Below are 13,060 nucleotides of genomic sequence, written 5' to 3' on the forward strand. Positions count from 1 at the left end.
GAAAAAGGTTTTTAGGGCTTTAGGAGCAAATACAGATGCGCTGGCTCTTGTTTCAATACTGTACTATATACTAGATTAGTTAGTGGGTACATGTGTATCATACACCATGAGAACTGTACAGGCCTGAATGCTAGACCCTACAGAAATGTTTGTTTGTTTGTTTATTAGGATTTAAACTTCATGTTTTACACTTTTGGTTACATTCATGACAGGAACGGTAGTTACTCATTACACAAGATTCATCAGTTCACAAGTTTATATTGAACACAGTCTTGGACAATCTAGTGTCTTCAATTCACCTCACATGCATGTCTTGGGACTGTAGGAGGAAACTGGAGCACCTGGAGGAAACCCACACGGACACGGGGAGAACATGCAAACTCCACACAGAAAGGACCCGGACCCAGGACCTTCTTGCTGTGAGGCGACAGTCCTACAGAAATGAAATCTGGTGGGTTGATTATGGTATGTGTGTGTGTGGGTTTTTTGTTTTTTTTACTGGCATGATTAGGGTTCCAGCCTTTTGTCCCCTTGGATGGAAATGTCACTGCAAATCATCCATTCATTTATTTAATGTCTGTTTTACCAACGCTGTATCCTGGTCAGGGTCACGGTAGATCTGATTCATTGGGCAAAAGGCAGGAAACAACCCAGACAGGTCGCCTGTACAACATTACAGGGTAAACACACACACACACATTCACATATACACTCATACCTAGGGCAATTTTAAGTAGTTACAATTGGCCTGACTGCATGTCTTTCGACTTGTGGGAGGAAACCGGAGCACCCGGAGGAAACCCACACAAACACAGGGAGAACATGCAACAGCACTACCCACTGCACCACTGTGCTGCATTTTACATTTACATTTTCAGCATTTAGCAGACGCTTTTATCCAAAGCGACTTACATCACAGTGTACAGCTTGAGCTGTTGAAGGTTAAGGGCCTTGCTTAAGGGCCCAACAGCAGCAACCTGGCGGTGGTGGCTTGAACCAGCGACCCTCTGGTTACTAGTCCAGTGCCTTAACCACTAGGCTACTGCTGCTGATTGATGAGTGTAACATGATATAAATGATCCCTTATGTTTTGATCTTGTGACCTTATGCAATAGATTTTAACCCAACTAAACACTTATTAGAGATTTTTAACTGATGTGTTAGACGATGTTTGTTTCACCATAATAAACACAACTAAGGGAAGAGCTTCAATACAATTTAGAGTATTAATGGATTGACACATTAAACTACACAGATTTGGCAAACATGCATAAAAAACTATTACACTCAAACTGTGGGTTACAGTACAGACGAAAAACAGAGACATCAGCATTTTATCTACAGTGTGTTGGCTTGATAAAGTCATTGCTGTGAGCATAAAGGTTTTCTAAATAGCCTGGCATACAGTCTTAATCAATCAGACATATTCAATAATCCTAATACACTCTGATCAATAACTAATGTTTCTTCTACAAGAAGTTTCATTTATAAACGCGACCAAGTGCTCAGCATATGTGGGAACTTCATTTGTTATAGGGCTGCTTGACGGTAATGAATAATCAATAGCTTTGCATTTTTTGGTCTTTTTTGGTCGTGGCATGATTGTTATTTATAGTTTCAATGTGGTTTTGAATATTCTTAACAGTTAAAAATTTATTAGACACAACCTGTCTATCACAGACACAATTTTTTAAATGCTATAATTACACCGATCAGCCATAACATTAAAACCACCTCCTTGTTTCTACACTCACTGTCCATTTTATTAGCTCCACTTACCATATAGAAGCACTTTGTAGTTCTACAATTACTGACTGTAGTCCATGTGTTTCTCTGCATGCTTTGTTACCCCCCCCCTTCATGCTGGTCTTTAATGGTAATTGTAGAACTACAAAGTGCTTCTATATGGTAAGTGGAGCTATTAAAATGGACAGTGAGTGTAGAAACAAGGAGGTTGCTCAAGTGCCCAACAGTGGCAGCCTGGCAGACGTGGGGCTTGAACCAGCGACCTTTCGATTACTAGTCCAGTACCTTAACTGCTAGGCTACAACTGCCCTTACATGCCATTATGATTTAATCATTTTTTTGGCTCCACCAGCACAAATAGTTAAGGATTGTTGCCCGGCAACACAAGTACATCCCTGCACACACTTTCTGCTGCTTTCTACCGGTGCATTCATTTGTACATTTTCAATTACTGTGCAGGAAAAATAAGACTCTGCTGAACATAGTGACTCTGTATGAACATTCATAGTTAAAATGAAAAGTTATTAGTGCAAATGCATTTGTCACTGTGGTGCAATCTAAATGGTAACAATTGTTAACGTGTCTAATTAACAGTCATTGCAAGAGGAGTGATAGTATTAATGAAATGCTAGTACAAAGTCACAGTGCTGTTACTCTGAATATTACCAATTACCACTCCTCAGATAACTCTTGTCCAATCAAATAACTTGGTCGGAACTGACTATTGTATAAAAACACAATACAGCTATTGTTTTAAACACTTGGAATCCCTAGTGTTCCATGGTGATGGTGCAGGATGTAATGGTTACCAGTAATATGTAAGAAATTAAATAAAATTTGTTGATTTGGAAAGATTAACACGCATATTAAATGTTTTGAGCACATACCTCATATGGACAAAAGTATGTGGACACCTGACTGAACTTGTTGGACATCCAATTGAGAAAAATTGTTTGGAACAGTTTGGTAACGGTCCAAAAACATGCAGTCAGGTTAATTGGAGACACAGAATTGCCCTGTATGTGAATGGGTGTGTGTGTGTCTGCCCTGCGATGGACTGGCGCCCGATCCAGGGTGTTAAAGCTGGGATAGGCTCCAGCACCTCCCCACGACCCTAATTGGATAAGCGGTTAGGAAAGTGAGTGAGTTTGGTAATTTAAAAAAGTAATCTAAACCAAATAAAAATACTATAAACAGAAAGAATTAGAATGATGTAAAAAGTGAATTGCATATAATGCTTTAACAGTCTTTGAAACAGAGCTGTATGTAGCTTGTGTTGGTTTAGTGCCTGTGAGCACTAATGTGTAAAATGAATCAATACTTGGATTACTTTTAGAGCTCATGCAGGCCCTTATTGCATGGGCTATGAGCTGTGAACAGCTGGAAATAATAATACTCACAACAATAACACAAAACCTATTTACCTGGGCTATGGTAAACTACACACTATACTGGGATTTAACTACAACTAAGCTACAGACACTAGAGGCACGGAGTTAAACAGTAGTCACCAAAGAATAAAAGCCAGTTGATTGCAGTTCCATTTGAGGTGAAGACGGGTAGTGCCAGCAAGGGAAAGTCTGTTGTGCTCCAACATCTTCAAGGCAGCATGGGGAAAGATAACTGTTCTCTTTAGTTCACAATTTTTGGTTTCCATGGCGTGCTTTTTTTAATTAGTCAATCACACATGATAGGATGGCTAAACACACACAAGTGCTAACTGGTACATTTTGTTTATGTAAACAGAATGCATGTGAATTTAATTTGGAAGGAGTCAGTGGAGCACCACAGTCTTTTAAGAGAGCAATTACAGCATCCAGCTACAGTAGGCTGAAACTATACAAACACAACTGCAGGCTCCTATTCTCTTATATGCTCTGTACTTAATAAGCAATGTCGTGTCTAGATGAGCAACTGTACTGTAGTCTAATATACTGTACAATGCCATGCTACATTTGAAACAAAATAAATAGCATTTGGTTTTACTGGTAATATAATGAGTCAAATAGCAGTTTTGAATTCCAGGAATATGAGAACAGTTATATTTATTTATTTTATTCATTAGGATTGTTTGTTTGTTGGTTTATTATTAGGATTTTAATGTCATGTTTTACACTTTTGGTTACATTCATGACAGGAACGGTAGTTACTCATTAAACAAGATTCATCATTTCTCAAGATTATATCAAACACAGTCTTTGACAATTTAGTGTCTCCAATTCACCTCACTTGCATGTCTTCGGACTGTGGGGGGAAACCGGAGCACCAGGAGAAAACTCACGGGGAAAACATGCAAACTCCACACAGAAAGGACCCGGACCGCCCCACCTGGGGATTGAACCCAGGACCGTATTGCTGTGAGGTGACAGTGCTACCCATCGAGACACCGTGTCACGGGAATGCTATAGGTATTTCTATTTTCTCTGCATTTACAATAGCAGTGATGTATTGCAAGAGCTGGTGATGTTATAGCCAAAGAAGAAGGGTGTGGCCATACGAGAAAAATGTTTAGATTAGCTTCATGCAAACACCTGTGATGTAATTTGGTCAGATCAGCACATCTTATTGGGCATTAACTGCTCTCATCTATAAACGTAAGCTCACAACTGGGATTTGCTAGTGTCACACAACAGGCAGGGAAGCCGAGAATGCCATTCTGTCCACTAAACCAGTCACTGAATGCACTGTAAAGCCTGAATAAGTTTTTGAATCTGGATCAGTCCCAAACGAAGCACAATTAGCCCATTAAAAGCCAGTTAAGTACTGTATTATGTCAGCAATTAACTTATTACTGTTAAATCTTTTGATTAAGCGTTCAAACTGATTTATTGCAGGTTTATAAATATTTTTTTCTGGCACAGAAAGATCTCACATGTCAAGTGATTCCACAGTGCAGTTCAGTAAAGCAATCAATCAAGGCAGAGCAATTAATCTCTGCTGGTGTAAATGTAGGGTGGGGAAACAGTTGCCCAGCTTTAAAGGATAAAATTATTGCTTGCACTTATCATCAACTCACCTGAGACTGGCTTCTTAACCTCCAAAGTCAGTGTGATTGGTAAGCCATGCATCAAGTCACAGATCTCCTGATAGGAAGAGGTACACACCGGGGTGTCGCCAATGGCTACAATTTCATCCCCCACACTCAGTCTGCCCTTGGCTTCCTAATAGACAGAAACAAGAGAACATATAGGAACATGTACAGAGTTTCCATGTTCCCAGTATGGTGAAAAGTGGAACGATAAATACACTCAGCTAAATGATGACAGATGTAATGATTTTTGCTGTCATATTTAGATAGTTTATCAATAACTATGTCTATTGAATTATAAATATTATACATGTAAAAATTCAGTCCGAGTGCAGATGTACGTGCATAGCAAAGACTCGCTACAGAAAAGTGCACGAGTGCTGGTTGGACCAAAACACACAAGGCATATTTTTCTTATTTATCCAGCATTGCTTTACATTAAGCTAATACGACGTCCACTTTGTGATTCATTTTTCATTAACCACTTTTTCCTGGTCAGGATGGCGGCAGACTGGCATTACTGGGAAACACAGGTGCAAGGCAGGAACACCCTGGACAGGGTGCCAATCCATCACAGGGCTTTAACACCCAGACATAGCTCATCATGTCTGTGTAGGTGCCCAGCACAGCCAATTGCACCACTAAGAAATGAACTCAGACCACAGTGGTGGTGGGCTTTGGGTAATGTAAAATTAAGGCCTATAGTAAAACACAGCTTTTTAATTAGATTCTTTTGTTGATGCTTTACTGGAATGGACTGTTTTTTTTCTGGAATGATTCTAACTTGCTCCCATAAAAGTGAACCTAATTTAATAAAACTGTTTTAAACTTGGGTTGAAACTGCTGGAGCTGGTGTGAGAAATAGAGAAATACACGGGCGAGTATTTTGTATTTGAGATGGAACATGAAGCTTTGCACCCTCGCTGAATGTTCTAGGTTTACATTCAACCATTAAGGTAGGCTGTGCTGTGTATTGTAGCTTCTATTTATTATGTCTATTCTATTCAATTTATAAGTGTTATTTAATGACTGCAGTGAAATGTGGCTCTTCTCCTTAAAAATGTGTGAAATCTGTGATTTTTGAAAAACGTAGGAGGTCTGAGAAATTTAGCTCATTTGCCTGTAAATTTAGTAGGGCTCTAAACATAACCATTATCACAGCTTTATAAATCTAGCAGGACAAGGCTATATCTAAGTGCCATGTAGCCCAAGATACAGAATCTGCACCATTAATAATAATAATAATAATACTACATTACATTTATATAGCGCTTTTCAACAACCCAAAGATTCTTTTTTAATCGATACTTCACCCTTTCAGCTGCTCCTCCGGGCTTCAGTCCGGTTATCAGGACCTTTAGAGGATTTGACTTGATCTCTAGATCCAGTCCAAAAGACTCCGACTCAGTGCGCTTCAGAACCACAGTCTCAATAGTGCACATGCCTGCCAGCTCACTAAGCTCGCCTTTCCTGCAGTGGTGTTGGGCTCGCCCTCTTTGGCTAACATGAGCCGGGCCACCTGTAGGAGCTGCAGTGGAATCCTCAGGTTTGGCTTTCTGTACATGGTTTGGACATTCGATGCTCATCATGCTCTTCACACGCGTCACGGCTTTGTGCTCTAGCTTGGGTGAACGCTTGGCCTCTTTTCTCGTGTTCTGCTCCTGGCAACAAGCGGGAATAAGGGTCAGCTCTGCGCAATTGGCACGTCCCTCCACCGACTCCAGCGAACTGTGCTGACTCTCGTCATCTGCTTCCAGAGAAGAACTAACCACAGCGATGCCAGAGTCCTCTTCCTGCTGACGTGTACCATTGGCGATGCCACCTTTTAATTGGCAAAAGGATCCGGTATCTTCGTCTTCATCACTGGGCTCGTCTTCATAGCAAATGACAGGGCGCTGACGCAGGAGTGGGCTACGGACTGAGCTGGGGCTGCTGCCAACGCTGGCCTGTCGCTCTGTGGTTTGGCAAACGGGACCGGAGAAATTCTCACAGCTTTCTCTGGATGAAGGAGTACCATCCACACAGGGGTCACAGTCTTTATAAGCTTAAGGTATAAGAGACAACAGGAAGCGTGTGCAGAATTAGTTTAAAGCCTTAAACTTGAAAATGTAAGTAATATAAATATGAGAGTAATAGAGGTTTTTAGTCTTTAGGATTATTTTAAAGTCTATTTAGTGCAGGGGGAAATGTACATTTTTACTGATACTGGCATTTTTCTTTTAATAGCATAATTTCTGAGAACGTATGTTGTAATCAACTGCAGCTGCACAAGTAAATGTTCGGTGTGCTTCATTTATACATGCTGAGTTCTGCTTTTTACACGTGTTTAAATTAAGACTAAGCAGCACTTATACTAGCGCTTACATCATTTGTTTGTATGACACATGATGGGACACAGCGTTTAAGCCTTTTTTCATGTATTTTACCCCCTTTTCCTTCAAATTTTGTGTGGCCAATCCGCTGCTGGGGACCCTGACGGTGTCCATGGAGGGTGTATATATTCGCCTGACACACACTCCCTCCGATGTGTGCAGTCCACATTATTATTCACCCATACTTTGGTGGATTTGTGCATGAGGTTGGCGTTGACAACCCCGCCCCTTAGTCTCTTTCCCACCCAGCAGACTGGAGACCAATTTTGTCTGCTGCAGGCATTAGCTAGAGGGCGCCCAGCCGACTGGAAGCACAGCTGAGATTCTAACCCAGGAGCTCAGAATCTCTGCACTGGTGTGTTAGCGGATTATCCCGCCGCGCCACTGCTCTGTGTTTAAGCTTTTTACGTAATACATGTCCAACTCGCTTTCTGTTGGCTGTACCACAGAGCAGTGAGCTTGAAAACAATTGAAGTTCATACAGACTAGCAGTAGGCCTTAAGATCAGTAATATTATGCAGGGATTAAATAGTTGTAACATGGCAGCATTAACAAAATGTCCTGCTATTCTAAAATACTAAATCATTCATTGTCTTTGTTCATTTGCTGCATCATTTAACAGATAAAGACTTCATTTAAAGCATAATCAAGAACCGCAGAAAAGCTTAGAGTTTATCTCAACTAACTCAAGTATTTTCCATCTTGAAGATTGTAATTTTCCTCAAGTCATCTTGACATAGTATAAATAAAGAGCATATTTTTGGGTTTACCATGCAAATGAGGCGCTGTTGGCTCATCCAGTGATGTATTGCAGCTTCTGCTGTTGTGAAGCATGTCATCATCACTAGAGCCTATTGCTGTGGATTCTGACAGAGACGACTGGCTGGGAACATCGTGTGAGAAGTACTGAGAGAGTTCAGCCTCAGAACTTAGAGAGGTTTGCTGTAGAGGAAAAAGTGAGATGGAATAAATGCTACAAGAGAGCTGATCATTTTTAACACTTTTATAATCAAACGAGTCGCTCGCTTACCCGGCTTGCTGGCTCTAAGAATCTTTTCATGGTCCAGCTGAGGGCGTGGTTGTTGCCCTCAACCTGCCTGGCCTTTACTGTGGGTGAAGGACTCTTGGATGGTATTCCTGTCCAGAAAAGAGTCAGTTAGCAAGTCAAATGTGCACTACAAGTGGCAAATAGCAGACAGTCTAACCAAGTGATGTGATAATGAAAAAAAACCTTAACTGTAACACAACTTTAAACTTTATTAACAGTTAGAAACTGCTTAAGGTAACAAAAGTAAAAAAAGGTATTATGCAGTAAACAAACATGCAGTGAATACAACTAACAGAGCTAGGTTGGCATTAAATGTACGCTATAAACCATCTAGCAGCAGGAGCATATTTGGCACAACACCAGTGTTGCAAATAAGATGCTGTGGTGAACTGATCCACATGTCGCCGGCTACAATCAGCTGCTCCACTTTAAATTTAAATATTTACTGCAAGCCGTTGGGAATAAAATTGACCCTTTATATTGTGGCAAGTGGCCGCTCACAGTCATAGAAAGGCGAGGGACGTCTCCCTGTTTACGTCATCTGAGTATTAATAGGGGTTAAAAATGGGGTTAATAATCAAAATGTTATAGAAGCGCTTTTTTTTTTAAATATATGTTACGTTTAGTGACCTGTTGGTTTGTTAAAGCATAATGGAAGGGATCTGCTGTACATCAGATCTAGTCTCTTTTGTCATGCTTTTGTTTATGTTTGTTTATTAGGATTTTAACGTCATGTTTTACACTTTGGTTACGTTCATGACAGGAACGGTAGTTACTCATTACACAAGATTCATCAGTTCACAAGGTTATATCGAACACAGTCATGGACAATTTTGTATCTCCAGTTCACCTCACTTGCACGTCTTTGGACTGTGGGAGGAAACCGGAGCTCCCGGAGGAAACCCACGCAGACACGGGGAGAACATGAAAACTCCACACAGAAAGGACCTGGACTGCCCCACCTGGGGATTGAACCCAGGACCGTATTGCTGTGAGGCGACAGTGCTACCCACCGAGCCACTGTGCCGCCCCTTTGCATGCTTTTGTAACTGGCTCCAAAGCAACTGAAAATAGTAATGCTGCCTCCTACAGTTTAAAGAGCAGAAATGTTTCCTTACATCTCGCCAATGCCACAATATTCAACAGCATTGATCTACATGTACAATTAAGGCAGTGGTCCCCAACCACCGGGCCACAGACCGGTATTGAATATATATATATATATAAGAATAAATAATTAGAGATTGCTACAAAAGCAATGAAAACTCTGCTTTTTTTATGGGTGTTATTGTCTCCAATCACCACTAGGTGGACCACTGCCGGTCCATGAAATTATATCTTATATGAAAACCGGTCTGTGGTGCAAAAAAGGTTGGGAAGTGCTGATTTAAGGCATTTAGCAGATGCCTTCTATCCAAAGCGACTTACAGTACTGTGACAGTATACTGTCCAAGCAATTGAGGGCAGGGCTCTAGACTAATGTTTTGCACTGGTTGCACAGGTGCACCAGCACAAATGTTGGGTGCACCCAAATTTTCGACCGCATCGCATTTAACACCGCAGTTTTACAGGTTCACTTTTTTTTTTCGCTGTCCAATATTGACTTGGAAATAACTAACAATCTGGTCAACATGGCCTCGTCTGATGATCTGTTTGCTGCTGCCTGACAATGAAGGGCAGTGGGGAGAGGGGAGACTTGGGCAGTGCATTTATCGCGGCATGTAATGTGTTTTATAGATGCATTGGGCTTTTTCAGCCTTTCAACTCGAAATGTATTAGAACCAGTCACAAATATATTATTGCCGGCCACTGTCTTCCCATGCTCTTTACAGTTAATTATAGTATTATAGACTAATTATAGCACACTTATAAAAATTATAACAATAATAATAGAGTAAATGTGTATGTATGTGTGTATATCTATTTATGTGTGTGTGTATATTTAAAATGATATGTATATGTTTGTGTGTGTGTGTGTGTGTGTGTGTGTGTATGGGGCTCTAGAGTGTTAGAGTGTAATCTTAAATGCAGTGCATTATATTATCGGCTTTACTGAATCTTTTACACAGATTCCCAAAATCGCTTGTGGTGCACTCACTGTGTATTTTGACTACATGTATTGTAATATATTTTGGTCTTTTAGTTATTTTTATATTTTACTTAACGAAAATATTGTCGTGTTTTTACTTTCACTATCGTCGCACTTCACCGCTAGCATTAGCCCCTTGCTACTGTAGAGGGTCGGCTCACCTAGCCGCTGTCCGGTGGGGATGCTGCGGGTCTTTTGCTGTGCGGTGGTGGAGGTGTGGGAATAAAGGCACACGACAGGGTCGAGTCACTTTAACTGTTTAGTCAGGACTTAAGTGAGCGTTACAACACTTTACACCGCCGAGCTCCAGAACCCGAACTTCCATTCTGGGGACATCCGGCGAGTCTCATATACAAAACTAAACTTACTGCAGAACATCCGAACGCACGTGTATAAACCTGGTGCTGCATTCTGATTGGCTGAGCTGAATGTCGCTCACATATCACCGCTACAATATTGTCCCGCCCTTCACTATCTCTGATTGGTTTAGACCATGATATTGGCCTAATGTGTGTCTGTTGTTTTTTTTTCCCTCGGACGCCTGGTCGCACCGGTGCGACCTGAGATTTTTTTTAGTCGCACCATTAAGAAATTAGGTCGCATGTGCGACCAAATTGGTCGCACTCTAGAGCCCTGGAGGGTTAAGAGCCTTGCTCAAGGGCCCAACAGTAGCAACCTGGCAGTGGTGGGGCATGAACCAGTGACCTTATGATTAAGCTACAACTGCCTGATCTAACAGTTACAGTTACTTGTGTGTCGTTTATTAACTAATTGTTTTTTTCCTATTCTAATGGCCAAATTGTTTAGATTACTATAATTTTAGACTTAACAACAAAGCAACTAACCCAGAGTGTAGCAGGAATGACTGCTCATATGATCCCTGTGAGTAGAGCGTGAGATTGCCTCATCCATCTCCTGCTCTGACACCTGAAAACACACACAGTTGATAATGCTCCAAAAGAGTGAACACTGTTGATTACAACAAACTGCTTGGAAACATCTGCATGTGTATGCGTCTACACTTTAACAGTCATTTATGGTATAGATTTGAGATGATGACGTTAATTAACCAGGGTCCTCTGTGTAGAGTGACCACCAGGTGGCACTGCTGTGTAATACTTGGAAATTACAGTTGCGTAGTGATTCTTGAGCTGATGTTCCAACAGAAAAGCCAAAGAAATCCTGAGTTCTGAATCCTAAAATGGTTTTGGTATTTAGTAAGGTCGAGCACTGATCATGAGAAATAAAGGCTTGCTTTGAGTTGGCATTCCAGTTCATTCCAAAGGTGTTGTGTAGCGTTCAGGTAGATTGTGCAACTTTTCAAGCTTTTTTTAGAGCAGAATAAAGCAGAATTTTGAAAGCAGAATGTCTAGGTCTTACAGAGCAAAAACAGACCTTACTTTACAGTAGACACTAGACTTTAACATTATGACCGCTGACATATGAAGTGAATAACACTGATTATCTTCTCTTCATCACGGCACCTGTTAGTAGGGGTGGGATATATTAGGCAGCAAGTGAACATTTTATCCTCAGAGTTTATGTTAGATGCAGGAAAAATGGGTGAGCGTAAGGATTTGAGTGATGGCTAGACGATTGGGTCAGAGCATCTCCAAAACTGCAGCTCTTGTGGGGTGTTCCCGGTCTGCAGTGGTCAGTTATCTATCAAAAGTGGTCCAAGGAAGGAACAGCGGTAAACCGGCGACAGGGTCATGGGCGCCCGTGTGGCCCGATCCAACAGATGAGCTACTGTAGCTCAGATTGCTGAAGAAGTTAATGCTGGTTCTGATAGAAAGGTGTCAGAATACAATGTGCATCGCAGTTTGTTGCATATAGGGCAGCGAAGGGGGGACCAACACAATATTAGGAAGGTGGACATAATGTTATGCTAGTGGTGCAGCTGTAAAACATGCTAGCACAAACATGGGAGGGGATAGGGGGATTCCTCATAACTGCATTATGACCTCTGCTGATCGATAATGATTGATAGGGCCTGCACAGAGTCGGGGGATAACACAGATCTGTCCATTACTTTCCGTGCATGATACAGATCTCCATGAGTCTGCCCTGTACAGCTGAACAACAAGTTGTCAGCTGCTGCTACTATGTCAGTCACAGTTCCCCTGGTCTGGAGTGGTCAGCAGCAGTAGAGGAAGCGAAATGTGATCAGGTAATTGGATACGACTAGACTGGGAGGAAAATTGGGAAAATGCATTTAAAAATATGACTCATATATTTAAACCAGCCCTTACCCAGGTACCCAGGTAGTTGGTAAACCCTTTAATGCTTGTCTTAGGTATGTTTCCAAACCTAGAGATGAGAATGTTGGCTATAACATGTATAGCTTGGTACATGTAATAATTGGTTACACAAGATTAATCAGTTCAAGTTTTTAATGTCACACACAATCATGGACAATTGACTTGCACGTTTTCGGACTGTGGGGGGAAACCGGAGCTCCCGGAGGAATGCCACAGACACAGAGAGAACACGCAAACTCCACACAGAAAGGACCCGGACCACTACACCTCCACCGCAGTAATAAATGAGCTCTAAGAGAATTGTTTTTGACCTTGTCCACTCTAGTGACTCAGAAAGTGTCAGGACAGGCTAACGTCATGCTCAGTGCCTGTTAGTTTTAGCCATTTGTTTACAGGAGAGCAAAGAACCGGCATCCTCTAACCACAAACCTCTGATGGTGCACACCACTGTTGGCTGTTCCTCAACACTCTCATTCATTAGCGAGAGGAAACGTGAGCCTTGGCACACAGGCTAAA

The 13,060-nt window shown here is 41.4% G+C and overlaps 1 protein-coding gene and 1 long non-coding RNA gene across 6 annotated transcripts in view; one reads left to right on the forward strand and one right to left on the reverse strand.

The window, feature by feature from the left end:
• The window catches only part of LOC134335105 (uncharacterized), a 67,873-nt gene that overhangs the window by 42,779 nt on the left and 12,034 nt on the right, over window positions 1-13,060 (forward strand). For all 3 annotated transcript variants that reach the window (XR_010015542.1, XR_010015544.1, XR_010015543.1), the window contains one exon: window positions 326-451. This is a non-coding gene — a long non-coding RNA (uncharacterized LOC134335105). The remainder of the gene's footprint in view (window positions 1-325; window positions 452-13,060) is intronic.
• The window catches only part of pdzd2 (PDZ domain containing 2), a 112,681-nt gene that overhangs the window by 13,917 nt on the left and 85,704 nt on the right, over window positions 1-13,060 (reverse strand). For all 3 annotated transcript variants that reach the window (XM_063017505.1, XM_063017507.1, XM_063017506.1), the window contains 5 exons: window positions 11,129-11,210; window positions 8,177-8,283; window positions 7,917-8,088; window positions 6,088-6,818; window positions 4,763-4,907 (listed from right to left, as the gene is read on the reverse strand). In XM_063017505.1, the coding sequence (XP_062873575.1) occupies window positions 4,763-4,907; window positions 6,088-6,818; window positions 7,917-8,088; window positions 8,177-8,283; window positions 11,129-11,210 (1,237 nt within the window). The remainder of the gene's footprint in view (window positions 1-4,762; window positions 4,908-6,087; window positions 6,819-7,916; window positions 8,089-8,176; window positions 8,284-11,128; window positions 11,211-13,060) is intronic.

Source organism: Trichomycterus rosablanca, chromosome 21 (assembly GCF_030014385.1).
Source record: "Trichomycterus rosablanca isolate fTriRos1 chromosome 21, fTriRos1.hap1, whole genome shotgun sequence".
In the NCBI taxonomy this organism is placed as follows: domain Eukaryota; kingdom Metazoa; phylum Chordata; class Actinopteri; order Siluriformes; family Trichomycteridae; genus Trichomycterus; species Trichomycterus rosablanca.